Source organism: Rhodotorula graminis (genome assembly GCF_001329695.1).
Source record: "Rhodotorula graminis WP1 unplaced genomic scaffold RHOBAscaffold_12, whole genome shotgun sequence".
Lineage (NCBI taxonomy): Eukaryota > Fungi > Basidiomycota > Microbotryomycetes > Sporidiobolales > Sporidiobolaceae > Rhodotorula > Rhodotorula graminis.
Genome location: NW_017264939.1, coordinates 727,173 through 742,417, shown reverse-complemented (window position 1 = coordinate 742,417; position 15,245 = coordinate 727,173). Strand labels below are relative to the sequence as shown.

The 15,245-nt window shown below is 68.2% G+C and overlaps 7 protein-coding genes and 1 non-coding gene across 8 annotated transcripts in view; 4 read left to right on the top strand and 4 right to left on the bottom strand.

Annotated features, from left to right (window-relative positions):
* Positions 1–105: 105 nt before the first annotated feature.
* Positions 106–4,310, bottom strand: RHOBADRAFT_55406 (uncharacterized protein; the record flags this gene model as incomplete). The annotated part of the gene is made up of 7 exons (XM_018417829.1): positions 106–1,570; positions 1,649–1,990; positions 2,084–2,201; positions 2,773–2,951; positions 3,842–3,874; positions 3,964–4,197; positions 4,263–4,310. 7 exons carry the CDS (start codon positions 4,308–4,310, stop codon positions 224–226), a joined length of 2,301 nt encoding a protein of 766 aa, XP_018269243.1. The 3' UTR covers positions 106–223.
* A 460-nt stretch (positions 4,311–4,770) lies between these two features.
* Positions 4,771–6,452, top strand: RHOBADRAFT_55405 (uncharacterized protein; the record flags this gene model as incomplete). Its single annotated transcript, XM_018417828.1, has 2 exons — positions 4,771–4,782; positions 4,845–6,452. The coding sequence occupies 2 exons, from the start codon at positions 4,771–4,773 to the stop codon at positions 6,450–6,452; spliced, it is 1,620 nt and encodes a 539-aa protein (XP_018269242.1).
* A 485-nt stretch (positions 6,453–6,937) lies between these two features.
* RHOBADRAFT_46300 (uncharacterized protein) lies at positions 6,938–8,189 on the bottom strand (the record flags this gene model as incomplete). The annotated part of the gene is made up of 5 exons (XM_018414760.1): positions 6,938–7,130; positions 7,243–7,346; positions 7,450–7,485; positions 7,564–7,611; positions 8,151–8,189. 5 exons carry the CDS (start codon positions 8,187–8,189, stop codon positions 6,938–6,940), a joined length of 420 nt encoding a protein of 139 aa, XP_018269241.1.
* A 1,904-nt stretch (positions 8,190–10,093) lies between these two features.
* On the top strand, positions 10,094–10,165 carry RHOBADRAFT_t100. Its single transcript has one exon. It is a non-coding gene; the product is annotated as a tRNA-Thr (tRNA).
* A 343-nt stretch (positions 10,166–10,508) lies between these two features.
* On the top strand, positions 10,509–11,483 carry RHOBADRAFT_17459 (uncharacterized protein; the record flags this gene model as incomplete). The annotated part of the gene is made up of 5 exons (XM_018412375.1): positions 10,509–10,682; positions 10,751–10,847; positions 10,972–11,094; positions 11,168–11,253; positions 11,334–11,483. Coding segments are annotated over 5 exons (630 nt in total), but the record flags the coding sequence as incomplete, so codon positions are not given.
* An 889-nt stretch (positions 11,484–12,372) lies between these two features.
* Positions 12,373–13,202, bottom strand: RHOBADRAFT_65498 (uncharacterized protein). The gene is made up of 5 exons (XM_018418725.1): positions 13,173–13,202; positions 13,047–13,109; positions 12,702–12,941; positions 12,518–12,580; positions 12,373–12,441 (listed from the first exon to the last, which is right to left on the bottom strand). Exons 3-4 carry the CDS (start codon positions 12,918–12,920, stop codon positions 12,527–12,529), a joined length of 273 nt encoding a protein of 90 aa, XP_018269239.1. The 5' UTR covers positions 12,921–12,941; positions 13,047–13,109; positions 13,173–13,202; the 3' UTR covers positions 12,373–12,441; positions 12,518–12,526.
* A 216-nt stretch (positions 13,203–13,418) lies between these two features.
* Positions 13,419–14,222, top strand: RHOBADRAFT_46297 (uncharacterized protein; the record flags this gene model as incomplete). Its single annotated transcript, XM_018414759.1, has 4 exons — positions 13,419–13,424; positions 13,491–13,680; positions 13,757–13,894; positions 13,975–14,222. 4 exons carry the CDS (start codon positions 13,419–13,421, stop codon positions 14,220–14,222), a joined length of 582 nt encoding a protein of 193 aa, XP_018269238.1.
* Positions 14,223–14,309: 87 nt separating this feature from the next.
* The window catches only part of RHOBADRAFT_50177 (uncharacterized protein), a gene marked incomplete at its 5' end in the record, with an annotated part of 5,410 nt that continues 4,474 nt past the window's right edge, over positions 14,310–15,245 (bottom strand). Inside the window, 4 exons of the mRNA XM_018415295.1 lie at positions 14,310–14,406; positions 14,485–14,601; positions 14,765–14,938; positions 15,098–15,212. Of these exons, the coding sequence (XP_018269237.1) occupies positions 14,392–14,406; positions 14,485–14,601; positions 14,765–14,938; positions 15,098–15,212 (421 nt within the window). The 3' untranslated portion in view covers positions 14,310–14,391. The remainder of the gene's footprint in view (positions 14,407–14,484; positions 14,602–14,764; positions 14,939–15,097; positions 15,213–15,245) is intronic.

Sequence of the window (15,245 nt, the reverse complement as noted above, 5' to 3'; positions counted from 1 at the left end):
GCGGACGACAACGAGAGTTGGAGAGGAGGGCTCGCGCCAACGACGACGACGACGACGACCCACGACGAGCTTTCGTTCGCGCTCTCGACGCTGCAGAGACGCATGGACAGGGCACTTCTAGAATGGAATAGCAACGACACGTATAAGCGGGGTGGTTCTACAAGAAGAGGGGGCGAGAGGGCAAAACGGGACGAGACGAGCAGGGAAAGGAAGAGCCGATGGCTCACGTCGCACGCCCGGGGCGAGCGTCGGCGTTCTCGGCGGCAGTCTTGGCGGCGGTGGCCTTGGCGGACTTGAGGGTGGCGATGGTCCGCAGGTTAGGGCCCGTCTTGAACTTGGGCTTGGGGCGGGCGGGGCGCGACGGTGTGCTCGCCATCGAGCGGGACGACGAGGACGACGAGGACGACGACGAGGACGACGACGCCGGCGACGGGCTGTGCGGCACGACAGCTGCTGCCGCCGACGACGCCTCGCCGGGGCGCTCGCCGCTCGGGAAACCGCGGCCCACGTCGCCCCACGACTTGCGGCCGCCGGTGCGAGCGCCCTGCTCGCGCGCGACGTTGGTCGTGCCCTTGAGCATGGCCTCGTGCTCGGCATCGTCGCTCTCGGCCTTGACCTTGGGCTTGCGGTCGGCCTCGTTGTCCTCCAGCTTGACCTCGACGTCCTCGACCTTGACCTTCGGCTCGCGCTCGTGCTCGCGCTCGTCGACCTCGCGCTTGACCTTGTGCACCTTGACACGGTCCTTGCCCTGCGCCTCCGTGCTGGCGCTCGAGGTGAGAGCGGCAGGCGTGGCGGCGACACGAGCGGCGGCGGTCGGGGCGGCTCGCGAGTCGGCGACCGACGGGCGCGACGACGACGACCGCGACGCCGGGTGGCGCGACGAGTGGCGCGACGGCGCCGGGCGAGAGGTCGGCGGGGTGGCGAGCGCGGGCGAGACGCCGAACGTCGCCTGCTGCGACGACGAGGCCGACGGCGGGAGCGGAGCGCTCGAGGGAGCGTGGCGGTGCGGGGGAGCGCGAGCGCCGAGAGCGAGGTCGGGAGTCGACGACGACGACGGCGAGGGGGACGAGGAGGTGGGAGTGGGGTCGGGGCGAAACGAGGCGTGCGCGTTCGACGCGGGCGAGCCGCCGAAGATCGACGTAGTCCGGCGGCGCGGGCCGAGGGCGCGCGAGGACGAGGGCGACGGCGCCGGCGAGGGCGAGGGCGAGGACGAGGACGAGGAAGTCGAGGCCTCGGGCGACGACGGGGCCGCGGCGGCGAGCGACAGGGCGCCGAACGAGCGCGAGAGGGGCGACGCGGACGCCGGCCCGCGCGACCTTGCGACAGCGTTGCTGCCAGGCCGGCTCGGCGACGCGGCAAACTTGGGCCGCGGCGTGTCCTTGAGCGTCATGTTGTGGCTCTTTGTCGCGATGCGCACGGCGACCTCCGAGTTGAAGTTGGCGGCCTCGGTCGTCCTCTCCATCTTGGCGAGCCGGCGCTCCTGCTCCTCGTGCCGCTCGCGCTGCTCCTGCTCGGCGGCCTCGCGGGCCGGACGCTCCTTCTCCTCCTTGTCCTTGGCGGCGGCGGCGGCCTGCGCGGGGTACGAGGGCAGAGGGTCAGCGCGGGCGACAGAGGGGGAGAGGGCGAGGAAAGTGAACGGCCGACGCACCTCGTCCGCCGTGAACTTGGCCTTGACCATGTTGAGCGCCGAGGCGAGCGACTTGACAGCCCACTGCGGGCTCATGCCGGTCGCGGTGAACGCCTCGAGGAACGCCATCCACCGTCTCAGGACCTCGGTCGGGCCGGGCAGCGTGAGCTTGAGCGCGTTCCCGGCCGCGTCGACGCCGACGACCCACTTGATGACCGGGACGAGCTTGTTGGCGACCGACGCCTTGGTCAGGAGCTTGAGCTGCTCAGGGGCGCCCGGGATCATCTCGCGAGGCCACCAGTCGACCTCGGCTTTCTTGAGCAACTGCTCGACCTTGACGAGCGCAGCCTCGATATCCGCCTCCTGCAGGGGGTAAGACGCACAACTGAGGTCAGCTCGCGTCGTCGGAAAGTGGGGAAGGGAGGCGCGGGGAGAGGGAGAGGCGTGGGGACGCACGTTCTTGTCGACGACAGGAGCTGGTGCCACGGGAAGGGCGTCCATGTCCGATACCGTGCTGTCTCGACGGGTCGATGGCGTGCGGTGGTCGTCGCGCGGTGTGTAGGCCAGAGGTTGTCTGAGGGCGCGGGACGCGATGAGGATTCGGGTCAGCGCGCGCGAACGAGGCCGTTGAGGACAGAGAGAGGGGGCGCACCTCGAAGATGCAGATGCGCTCAAGGGACCACCGGGTGCAAGAGCAGCTCTAGCGGTGAAGGAGCGAGTGGGGAGGAAGAGGGCGTCGTCGTCGTCGTCGCCGGTCGGAGGACGAGTGCTTTGCTCACTCGCGACTGTCCCGTGCAGCGTGGATACAGAGCAGGAGTAGGCTTGCAGAGCTATATGCACGGCCTCCTACCTCCAGCGCTCGCTCGCAGGGCGTCCCTGGCCAGGACGTCCGCCGCACCGCCTCCTCGCTCCAACTCTCGCGCTCGCTGCTCCTCGTCCGGCTCGCCATCTCGCGGCGACAAGCTCAAACGCGCTCATTCTTGCTCTCGGTCGCTCACAGCACGACTCGCTCGTGGACCCGCGTCCTTTCCACGTCTGCGCCGCTTTCGCTCCTGCTCGGCTCGTCGCGAGAACCGGACTCGCCGAGGGCGAGGACGAGAACAACCTCGAGCGGCGTTGCACTGCCCTCAGACAGCTACACGCACCTCCTCCCACCTCGCACGCTGCCCTCGAGTAGCTCGGCCCGACGAGAGAGGCCGCCGACGAGCCTGTGCGCGGGCAAGGGGTCGCCAGTCGACTCGCCGAGCCCGGGACACGCCGACGACGACGAGCCGTAGCGGCGACGGTCTCGGTCGGCGACGAGCGTGTCGAAGAGGTAGTTGAGCTGGACGCGCGCAGGCGTACGAGGGCGTCAGGCTGGAGGGGGAGGATCCAGAGAAGGACCGAGGCGAAGGCGACGACGAGGGCGGAACGGGCGCAAGGCGAGGGAGGAGAGACACGGCGGACGGGAGTCCAGCAGGTCGGGTCGATAACTGTGGGCGAGTGAGGAGCGAGGCTCGACGTCAGATCACGGCGGCGAGAAGGGAGTGCGAGGGAGGATGAGGGAGAGACGCGCCTGCTTCGGCTTGAGGCGCCGCCTCGAGCGACTGGCTCGAGTCGCCGTGAACCGAGACTCGAAGAGTTCCGGAAAGCGCTTGACCGGCGAGTGCAGGTTGCGGTCGAGCTTAACAGGGTCGACGAGCCAACCGACCGAATCGACAGGCTTGGCGCCCGGGAGAGAGCGGCGCAGCTCGTTGCCACGGGTCGTGTCAAGGTGCGGGCACCGACCGAGAAAGTCGCGGCGGAGCCTGTTGACGAGGGCGGAAGGGCGAGTCAGGCCGAAAGTCTCGAGAGGACGAAGAGGTGGGAGGAGCGTACGCACCTCGACGTCAAGGGGGCCACGCTGCGCTCGACCGGGCCGCGCTCGACGAGGAGCAGCAGGGTGCAGGGCGAGAATCAAAGACGAGCTCGAGGCGGGACCGCCCGAACGTGCCGGCCGAGCGGGTCCGGATCAGGCGCGCCGGCGAGTCGAGCGAGGGCGACGACTCGTCGAGAGAGCGGTGTTGGCCGGCCACCGCGGATAGAGCATGTCTAGCCGACGCCAACACGCGTGGCTGGAAGCCGAGATCCCGACGTGTCGACGGGCCGCAGAGAAGACGGGCCGCCTCTTGGCGATGGGCGAGGCGACGAGTGACGGACAGCGGGCCCGCAAGAGCGACGGGCGAGTCGGCGCACGGCGTAGAGGACGACGTGGAACGTGAGCGTTGTCTGGAGGCGTGGGAGGGGGCAGGGTCAGTGAGTGGCTGCGACCATGGCGGACCATGCGAGCGCCGAAGAGCGAAAACGACGGGGCTCACTCGAGGTTGCCGGTGACAGGCTGGCGGGTGAATGATGACGACGACGACGACGACGATGACGATGATGATGAAGATGCCGGGGCCATGACCGCGAGATGCGAGCCAGTCGGTGGTGGACGAACGAGTGCGAGGCCGAGGGTGGACGGTCGACTCGAGGGCGGGCAAGGCGAGGTGTGGCGAGTCGACAGGTCGGCGTCTCGTAGAAGGGCCTGGCGGAGGATGTCGAGGTCGATCCTGCGAGCGGGGCGAAGGTCAGGTCACGGGTTGACCAGGGCGAGGTCGAGGAGGAGGGAGCGCACCTGCTGCGAGGAAACCGGCGCGCGCGACGCGAGCCGTCTTGGTAGCATGACCGGTCACGTGTGTCGAGATCGCCCGCGCTGCACCTTACGCGGCCGGGCTCGCGCTGTGAGGTGCGGTCGAGGTCGAGGTCGAGGTCGGGAGCGGGGACAGCGAGCGAGGCGGCGACGGCTCGCTGCGGCGACGCGGGCTGGGACAAGAGGCAGCCGAGAGAGGCAGCGACCTAGCCGGTGGTCTGCACTTGGCCGCAGCGCTGCAGCGAGAGCGAGAGACGAAGACGAGGCTCGACTTGATCCAGAGGGAGCGCTCTGCAGCCTCTCACGCAGCACTCTTGCCGCCCAGAGCTGGGCCAGAACCACTCGTACACGCTCTCGACAACTATCAAGGCCGTTCTCACCGCGCCTCAGAGCTCAGAGCCGTCCTCGCCGCCCAGCACCGCCTCGTCTCCTCTCTCTCCTCGTCGCACTTGCTGCTCGCCTCGTCCTCAGAGTACTTGCTCGGCTACGCGCGATGGAAACTGTGGTACGTCACCTTCCTCCTCCACTTTGTCCCGTTTCCGCTCACCCTCTCCTCGCGGTTCCCAGGACCAGCTCTCGTCCCCACTCGCCGACCTCGCCCTGTCGTCGCGCGTCAGCAAGAAGGTCCTGTTCCCGCTCCTCCACCTCCCCGACGAGCTCATCGAGGTCGTCCTCGAGCACGCCTACGGCTCGCAGCTCCCGCACGACCACCCGCACCACCCGCGCAAGACCGGCCTCGTCCTCGCGCACAAGCCCATCTGCCGCCGGCTGTGGCCAATGCAGCAGCGCATCCTGTACGGTCGCATCGAGATCCAGTCGTACGACGAGCTCGTCAGCTTTGAGCGTGCCCTCGTCGGCAACCGCCGTCGGGACCCGTCCGAGCCGCTCGGCAACCTCGTGCGCGCTCTCGGGCTCCGCACCTGGCACTTCCCGGACTGGCTTGGTCAAGGCGGCGCAGGCGACCACGCCGGGCCCGGCGTGCCCGAGCTCGCCGCCAGCCTCCTCTCGGCGCTCTTCACCGAGCTCAACCGCCTCCAGTCGCTCGAGGTCGACCTCCAGTCCTTGTTCGACAGCGAGCGCAGCAGCCCTGTCGAGCAAGCACTTCTCGCCGTCGTCGTACACGACCCGAGTACGCCCGTCCAGCTCTGCGGCCTCAAGTCGCTCCGCATCTCGACTTTCGGCAACACGCTCGACACGGACCTCAACGGCAAGACGGACGACTTGACGGCCTGGCTGAACCAGTTCAGCCGGTTCCCCGACCTCGCCCACCTGGACATCAACCTCGACACCGAGGCGCCCCCGTCGTTCATCAGCGGCGCGTCGCCCGTCCGACCGATCCTCGCCCAGCTCTCGAGCCTCGACATCAACTCCGACTTTGCCCTGTGGAACACGCCATTGCGCGACGTCGCGCCCAACCTCGCCAAGATCAAGATCACCTCGACGAGCTTAGCGCTCCGCCCTGTCGTCCGCGGCCTCCCCCCATCCCTCCTGCACCTCGACATCTCGTCAGAGCACCGGGTGTGCGAGACCATCGACGACCTCCTCCCGCCACTCTTTCTCCTCCAGTCTCTCTCTCTCAACACGGCGTGCTTCACGCCGATCCGACTGCCGGCGAGCCTCGGCCACCTGCGGCACCTCGAATCCCTCGACTTTGGGCATTCGTTGCTGCCCACCGATGGCCTCCTCTCACGCCTCGTACAAGGCCCTACCCGCCTCAAGCACCTTCATCACCTCGGCGTCGACTTTGTCGCCAACTTTTACCATCGAGGCCCGACCCTCCTCCGCAACAAGCTCGTCCTGCCCGGCGAGAGCGAGCGCGACGAGTCGGGCGTGAGGCGCGGGTGGTGCGCGCCGCTCTGGCCTGCGGGCCTGTCCGAGCGCGGGCTCATGGACGTCGTCGACGCGGCGCGCAAGTACGGCGTCCGGACCGACGGCTGGGCTGTCGAGGCGCTCGGCTGGCGCGCCGAGTACGAGCGCGAGCGGGACCTCGTCGCAGTGTGCCGCGGCCTGTCGACGGGCGACTGGAGCGACGCGAGGCGGTTCTGCGGCGACGAGTGCGTCGAGGCTTTCCTGTCGAGGCAGCGACGAGAGGGGCGCCGCAGTAGCGTCGGGCGCGAGCTCGACCTCGTCAGCGGGTTCGAGCGGCGGGCAGCGGAGCGGCGCAAAAGCCTCTAGTTTTCCTTTCTTCCTTTACCTTCTATCGCAATGGAGCACGCGATTTGCCCAGCAGCCTCTCGTCTCTCGGCCCGACAGTTGCGAGAGCGAAAGAGAGCAAGCGAGAGCGAACATGCAGCAGGATCGTCGGGCGAGCCGACTCGGCGTCTCCCTGCTCTTCCCTCCCCTGAAAAGCGCGAACCGGCCCCTCGAAATGGGCTGCGTTGAGTCGAATCGAGAGAGCGCGAGAGAGGACACGTGGAAGGGGAGCTGCAACGAGGGTCAAAGCGCGCCTTCCCAAGAGCGGAGCTGGCAAGGAGAAGGCTCGCGCTCGCGTCTCGAGGCTGCAAGAGCGTGCAGGCAACGTACTGTGATTTACAAAAACAGGGAGGGACAGCACACTGTACAGAAAGCGCGACCTCGCTCCTTCGCCGGCCTCTGGCTCACCTCGACGCCCTGTAGCGCTCGGCGGCGGCGGCGGTCGCCTCGGCGGCAGCGGCGGTCATCTAGGCGGCAGCGGCGGTCGCCTCCGCGGCAGCTGCGGTCATCTCGGCGGCAGCGGCGGTCGCCTCGGCGGCAGCGTTCGCCCGAGCCGCGGCCGCAGCGGCCTCACCATCGCGACCTTGCTCCTGCTGCCCCTCCTGCGCCCTCGCCGCTCCGGCTCCGTGGTCGGTGTCGTACGCGCGCGACATGTCGAGGCTGAGGAAGAAGTAGGACCGAATGCGAATGGTCAGCTTCTGCCCTCGTTGTGCGATGCGCCGGCCAGAGGGTGCGTGTGAGGAAGAGGGAAAGGAAGGAGGCGGCGACGCACCGGTAGGGCGAGGACGCGGTTGGATAGCTAGGTCTCGGGGTCGGGTGTGCGGTGCGAAGTGGAGCGGCGAGACGTCCGACTCGCGGGAGGAAGGTTGGTGGAGGCTGAAGATGAACGAGAGGTCAGCTCCCTCGAGGGGGATCTCGAAGAAGTAGCGAGATGGGCGCACCGATGCGGTGGTAGTTCTTGCGCACGACAGGTGCACACCAGCGAGCGCGGGTAGGTGACGCTGCGGCTTGTTGACTGAGGGCGGGTGACGCGATGAGGATTCGGGTCAGCGCGCGCGAACGAGGCCGTGGAGGACAGAGAGAGGGGGCGCACCTTGTAAGTGGAGATGTGCTCAAGGGTCCACAGCGCCTCGGCTCTGCTCTGGCGGTGGCGGAGCGAGTGGTGAGGAAGAGGGCGTCGTCGTCGTCGGGCGGAGGACGACTGGCTTGCTCGCTCGCAATTCTGTCGTAGGGCCAGAACGCACAGCCAAGGTGGACTTGCAGAGCTACTAGAGCAACCTCCCCCCAGCCGCGCTCGCTCGCAGGGCCTCCTTGCCCCCGTCGTCTCGGCTCACCTCCTCCTCGAGCCGGCGCCGACCAACTTCGCGCGCGCACTGTTGCGCAGCCAGCTCGCCACGGCTCGCCCACTCGCTCGATCGCGCTCGTTCTTGCTCTCACTTGCTCGCGGCGAATCTAGCTCGGCGACCACGCTCGCGCTTTCGAGGTCTGCGCCGCTCTCGCTCCTGCTCTCGGCTCGTCGCGAGGACTCGTACGGCGCCTTGCCTCGAGCGGCGTTGCACTGCCCTCGCGCAGCTACTGCCGCCTCCCATCGCCCCGCACACACCTCCTGCGCGCCTCTGCCCACCTCGAGAGAAGCCGCCCGCGAGCCGGCTCGTCGAGCAGAGTCGACTGGCGACGCACCGAGTCGGGCGAGTGGACGACGAGCTGTTGGGCGGCCATGCCCCTCGGTGAACGCTCGAGTCGGCGACGGACGGGTCGACGAGGTCGACGAGGTGGACGGCGTGGGCGCGCGAGGGCGACAGGCGGCGCGAGGAGGGCTCAGACCAGGATCGGGGCGAGGGCGGCGACGAGAGAAGGGCGAGGCGAGGGACCAAGGGGAACAGGAACCGTCGACCGAAAGAGAGCGCCAGGAAGGCCAACTGCGGGCGAGAGCGAGGCGAGGCTCGACGTCAGGTCAGGACGGCGAGGAGAGAGAGTGCGAGAGAGGAGAGGGCGAGGGGCGCACCTGCTTCTCGGTCCGGGCCGAACAAACGCACTACGGTACGATATTCTCTATATAATAAGAGGCTGTAGGTGTTACAGGTCGGAGCACAGAAGAAGAGGCCCTGGTAAGGACCGGCTCGACTGCGCTCCTCGCCGCTCGACTCGGCGCAGCTCGCCTCGTCCGAGTGAGGGAGAGAGTGAACCGACCGATGACGAGGCGCGAGGAAGCTTCTAAGACAGGCGGCCGCGAGCTCGTGCAGCCGCTCATCTAGCAGAGAGAGCGAGCTCGATGAAGCGCCCCGCATACCGTTAGGGTGCGGGCAGGTAGCTGCGAGGCAAGATCGAGCGGGAACAGGACAGAGCGAGGAACCAGGTGCGGAACACCGACGGGTCGCTCGACGCGCCAGCGGTACCGCCTCGAGGCACAGCAATGCGCGCACGTCGAAGCGGAAGCAGAAAGCAGACGCAGAACGAGCCGGCTCGATCGCGCGAGCGCCAAAGAGCGAAACTCGCGCGCCGTCGAGCCAGAGGAGAGCGGACCCGCCTCGCGCTCGGCAGGGGGAGCGTCGGCAGGGTGGCGGCATATCGCTTGACAGCGAGAGCGAGCCGGCGACAGGCGGGCAGAGTTAGAGCGTCGAAGCGAGGCGGCGAGTCGACGAAAGGCGGGTGCAGGACGGGGCTGCGCGAGGGGTGCAAGGACGCGGTCAGCTCGCGTAGAGAGAGAAATAGCGGGCTCGAGGCCCACAGGGCAGGTCGAGCGACGTCGATGGCTTGGCGACAGTCGAGGTGGTCGGGAGGAGGACGAGGGAGAGGAGGCGAAGGTTAACGGGGGCGGCGCGGGTGCGGATGGCGCAAGCCGGCGCGACGAGGGGCGCGTGGCGGTGAGAGCGGGGGACGTAGTCGAGGTCGAGGGGCGGCAGCTGCGCGCGACGAGGGGCGAGTCAGCTCGGCGTCCTGCTCAGAGGCGATGAGGAGGAGGAGGTTGGCCGAAGCAGCGCCTCGGCTTCTGCAGCACGACGAGCGCACTCCGCGGCGGCAAGAGATTTGCGCGCTCGTCGTGATGAAGAAGGCGGAGCAGCGCAGGGCCGTGGAAGGGGGAGGAGGAGGGGGAAAAGGGGGGGAGGAGGGAATGCCGGTTCGACTCACGGCGACGTACCCCCGTGGCGCTCCAGCGACGGTACCATCACGCCCCTGAGTAGCATCAGAGCCGCCCTGCACCATCCGCCATGTCCTCCAAGCCGCGTGTATCGAGGTCGAGTGGGCGAGGGTGGGAGGATGGTGGGTCGAGGCCGAGTCGTGGCCGAGGGGCCGGCGGATGCATGGACGGGGCGCACAGCGTTTGTGCGTGGATGAAGAGGTCGGTCGAGCTGTTTGGCGTGTGCAGGCGGGAGGTGGCGGGGCGAGGCGAGAGGTGGACGAGGAGCTGATGAAGATGGGGAGGGGAGGTGGCTCGAGGCGCGACGGCGGCGGCGGCTGGGGCTTGCGGTGGCGGAGCGCAGTCCATAGGTCGATCGAGCTTTGCACCGTAGAGAAAGAGCGAGGCTTAGGTAAATGCGCGTGAGTCCAAGAGCCGTTCCACGCTTGGCCCTGTCCGGCTGTTCCTATGATACGTTCTTTTTTTCTTCCGCGCCGTCATCCACGCCCCTATGGCTCAGTGGCAGAGCGTTCGCCTAGTAAGCGAAAGGTCCATAGTTCGATCCTGTGTGGGGGCACGCCCTCTTTTTGCTGGTCATGGCGGCAGCGGCGCTCCTGCTGCGCCCGTCTCCGCCGTGGCCCAGCTACTGTAGCGATTGCCCGCTAGCGGAACCAACTTGCTCCTTGTTGCGGGACGAGAGTAGCGACGCGCTGGCCGCCGCGCGCCTCGGCGGACGTCCACTCTCCGGAGCCTGTCTCGACTCTCCCATTGTCGCGGTCCGCTCTAGAGCACCCTGCACGCGTCAGATTCAGCCTGCGCCGGCCGCTGAACACGACCCAGCCTTTTGTGCCGTCCACCCTTTCGTTCAAGCGAGCACCCACCCAGCTCCCCCCACCAGCCCACCGTCACCGGCTCGCGAGATGGGCCAGGCAGAGTCGCAGCCTCAGTCGGGCCACGGCCATGCGCCCGCGTCTACCGGCAACAGCAGCACGCTCGCCTTCCACGTCCTCCGCGTCGCCGAGAACTCGCCCGCCGCCGAGGTCGGCATCGAGCCCTTCTTCGACTTCATCGTCGGCGCTGCAGGCAGGCAACTCGTGCGTCCGCTTCTCCCTCCAGGTGCACGGTCGCAGCGCACTGACTCGGCGAGCACGCGCGCATGCAGGGCGACGACCTCGACCTGTTGACGGACGTCCTCGAGGTGAACGAGGGCGGCGAGGTCGCGCTCCAGATCTACAGCACCAAGCGCAAGGAGGTCCGCGGTGCGTCCCATTCTCTCCAGGCCACCACCTGCGCGCAAGCTGACCCGCCTGCCCCCGCTCGCAGAGGTCTACGTGATTCCCTCGCGCACCTGGTCCGCGGCGGCGGGTCCCGGCACGACCGCAGGCTCGGTCGACGGCGAGCCGTCCCTGCTCGGCCTGAGCCTGCGCCTGTGCAACCCGCATCACGCGCTCGACCAGGTCTGGCACGTGCTCGAGATCCTCGAGGGCAGCCCGGCTCAGAGTGCAGGTGCGTCCTCTCTCCCACTCGGCTCCCCATCTTGCCCCTGGTCACTGCGCTCACCCGCGCAACACACTCGCAGGCTTGGTGCCGTACGGCGACTGGATCGTCGGGTACGCCGGCGGCGTGCTGCGCGGCGAGGGCGACTTTTACGACGTGGTCGAGGCGGTGCGTCTCGCTCCCTTCCGCTCTCGCCACTCTCGAAAGCTCTCGAGAGCCGATACTGACTCTCTCGAACGCGCCTGCAGCACGTGGACAAGCCCTTGCGGCTGTTCGTCTACAACTCGGACTACGACGTGACGCGCGAGGCGATCCTCGTGCCGAACCGCAGCTGGGGCGGCGAGGGCCTGCTCGGGTGCGGCGTCGGCTACGGCCTCCTGCACCGCATCCCGAAGCCACAGGACGGCGCGCGCCCTGTCGCCCAGGCCTACGACGACGACCCGTACGCCGCCCCTGCGCCGCCGCCCGTTCAGCGAGGCCCGCCGCCTCCCTCGTCGTCGTCGCAGCACGCCCCGGCTCCGCCTCAGCAGCAGCAGCAGCAGTACCGCTCGCCGCCGCCACAGCAGAAGAACGACCGCCTCACGTCCTTCTCGTCCACCTCGGGCAAGCTCCCCAACCCGCTCTACGCGCCACCGCCTCCTCGCACGACCCCCTCGGCATCGCGCGCTCCCGCCGCGTCCGTCTCGCCGCCGTCGGCCCCGGCGCCCCGTCCCGCACGCCGCACCGCCGCACTCGCGAGCTTCGACGACCACCACCACGGTGGCGGCGGCGCGAGCGCGCCCGCGCAGGAGCGCAGCTACTACGGCGACGGCGACCCGTACGCGCTCGACTCGTCGCAGACGCACTCGCACGGGTACGGCTCGACGCACCCGTCGTTCGCCTCGTACGGCGCTGCGGCGGGCGGCGAGGACGACGACGAGGGCATGTACGGCGGCGGTGGTGCGGGAGGAGGAGCGTACGACGCGAGCGAGGGCGTCGAGGTCGTTGCGGTGCACGAGGGGGACGACTATGGGGACTTTGCGCGGCCGAGTGCGCTCGGCGGGTCGGGCGGGTACGGGCGGCCGTCGGCGGGCGGCGGTGGCGGCGGCGGGCGCAGGATGGGGAGCTACGGCGCGGCGAGGGTCGTAGCTGAGGAGGCAGACTGAGTCGAACGCGCAGCACGTTTCAGCTCGTGCGCGAGGCCCGTGGCAGCGTCGAGAGAGAAGCGCCGGAAGCAGAGAGCGCGCGAGCCCGGCGAGCGCTTCCCGTACCCTCTCGAGCGCGGCAAGATCGAGAGCGGGCCGAGGGAAAGAGTGCGCGGGAACGAGTGTGATTACAGGGCAGTCTGCGAGGGTCGCTGATACAGAGAGACGAGGTCTGGGCGCGAATCGAGGGAAAGTCAGGTCGGGCAAACTTGCACGCCCAATCGCCGCACCCATGAAAGTCGACGCACCCGAGCCGATCACTTCTTTCGCGGGTCGACCGCGTCGGCCCACACCGGACCCTCGTTCTGTGCCTGCAGAGGTGGGTGCGAGCGGTCAACTCGCTCGCTCGCGTCAACTCCCGGCCTCGGCCTCGACCTCGACCCGAGCCGAGCGGCCTGCGGAAGAGAGAGAGAGAGAGAGAAAGGAGCTCACCTTGATGGCGTCGAGCTGGGCCTGGCTCTCTCGCACGAGCTCGCTCTGTGCGCCCTGCTTGAGTGCGCGCTGGGCGTCGACCTTGCGCTTGAGGTCGGGCGCGAGCGAGTCGTAGAACTGCTGGTCGGACGGGGTCGTGACGGCCATGAGGCCGTACGCGAGGCCGGTGGCGGTGCCGATGAGGAGGAGGAACGAGCCGATCGGGACGCGGCCGGACATGGAGGAGGGGAAAGGGGAGAGCTGTTGCGGCGAGAGCGGTCAGGGCCGGTACAGGGCATGCGCGAGGACGGTTTCGAGGTCCGTCGCCAGATGCACGGCTATCTCGAGGGTGAAGGACGGACGAACCGGGGTTGAGATGAAGGACGAGGCGATGAAGATGGGCGAGCGGCGAGTGGCTGAAGTGCTGAGCTGTGGGGCCGACGTGAGGACTGGAACGGTGCCAGAGTGTGCACACGGTCGTGAGAGACGCACCTATGCGCGCTAGACGAGCTCGAGGTGGTCGAGAGGCGAGAGAGAGAGAGACCTCGCGCATCGCAACCAGCTCCATCTCCGTCAGCTCCCCGCTAGCCACCAGCGGCCACGCGAGCACCCACAGCACAGCCTACAGACGCACAGGACGCCGGCGACCGACCACAGCGCCCCCTCGAGGCGTCTCCTTCACCGCCTCTCCTCGTCGCTCGACCTCGACAGCCTCCTGAGCGACAGCTCGCCTGGGCCATGGTCGTGCGTCTCTGCCCGCCACACTCTCACAGAGCCGCAGCAAGCTAACACTACCTGGCCCCGGAACAGCGCTTCAAGCACCGTTACCTCCTCGTCTCGCTCATCTTCCCCGACTCGCTCCTCCCGCCGCAACCAGGCGACGCCGACCCATTCGCCCCACCGGCCCTGTCCGAGTCGAGCTTGATCAGCCTCCTGCGGGACAGCCTCGCCGTCAACTTTGGCGATGTCGGCGCAGGCGAGGTCGGTGGCACCTTCAGCAGTGCGTCCCCTCCTCCTCCTCCCCTGTCTCGGCACGCGCACCAAGAGCTGACACGGTTCCGCGTCGACCAACACAGTCAAGTACCTCTCGCCGTCGACGTCGACCATGATCCTGCGCGTCTCGCGCGAGCACCACCGCACCCTGTGGGCCGCTCTCACCCTCTTGCGCAAGGTCGGCGGCGTCGAGTGCGTCGCGCGCGTCGTTCACGTCTCTGGTACGTCCTAGTCTCTCTCTCTCTCTCACTCGGCGCCATGGGGCAAGCGTGGCGGCGCTGACAAGCTCGAGCACGCCCAGGCACGATCCGCAAGACGCAGCACGCCGCCATGGCGCACGACCGCGCCGCCATCCTCCTGTCGGCCTCTCGGGCGCACGCACGCGCTCGGCGACAAGGCGCGGCGACTGCCTCGGCGACGGGCAAGGTCAAGGGCCGGGCGGGCGCGGCGGCGGGCGCGAGCGAGGACATGGACGGCGCGAGCCTCGACGCAGAGACGGAGCGGCGGCTGCGCGAGAGCGAGGAGCGGATTGCGGCGATGGAGGCGTGAGCGTACGCGAGCAGCGCAGAGAGTCCGGCGTGTTGTTGTACAATCGAGCCGTCTCCTGTTTTCTCTCGGCCTCTCGAGAGCGCGACACAAAGAGCACAGCGAGCGGGCGATGCACAGACTACCTCGCACTCTACAGAAGACAATACCGCACTGCCTCGACGTCCGCCACTCACGGATAGACCTTCTGCGAGGCAGCTCGAGAGGTCGGGTCAGTCGCTCGCCTTCTTAAACTCGCCGAGGGAGGGGAAACTCGAGAACGCACCTTGATGTCGCCCTCAAACTTGTGCAGGATGTTTTTCCTGTTCAATTTTTGCGCGGCGCTGGTATAGCCGTTCTGCGGCGTCCACTCTTCGTCGGCGAGGAGGACCGTCTGGAGCGTCTGCGGGCGAGGGCGAGGGGGCAAAGATCGGCCGAGCCGGTCGTCAGTACCGGGACGACAACGGGTGAGAGAGTGTGCGCTGTTCGAGATCGACACGACCGCGGTGCAGGAAAGGAGGGACGAGGGAGGAAAAGAAGGAGAGAGAGAGGGAGGGAGGACGCACCTCGAGCGGCTTGAGGCCGGCCTTCTTGCCCGTCGCGTTCATCTCGGCGAGCACGGCCTTGCGCACCTCCTTGCTGCTGCAGATCGTCGACCAGTCGGCGTCCTTGGCGGGCAGGCCGGGCGTCGAGGCTGACGAGAGGTACGAGCGCAGGGCGGGCTCGGCGGGGACGACAATCTGCGGGTTGTGGCGGCGCCGAGTTGGGGGAAGAAGGTCAGTGACCGTGCGCAGGACGTCGCCGAGAAGAGGAGAAGTAGAAGGAGAACGAGAGCGAGGGAAGTGGAGGAGGTGGTGGTCCGGAAGGGGTGAGCGCGAGAGAAAAGAGGCGGGACGCACCGCCATGGGCTTCGACGCACTGCTCGTCGCATACACGCAAATGTTGAGCACGAGCGCGCACGACTTGTAGATCGACTCGAGGCGCTCGAGGGCAATGTACTCGCCCCCAGGCAAGCTTGACGAGGTTCTTCTTGCGATCGATGATGGG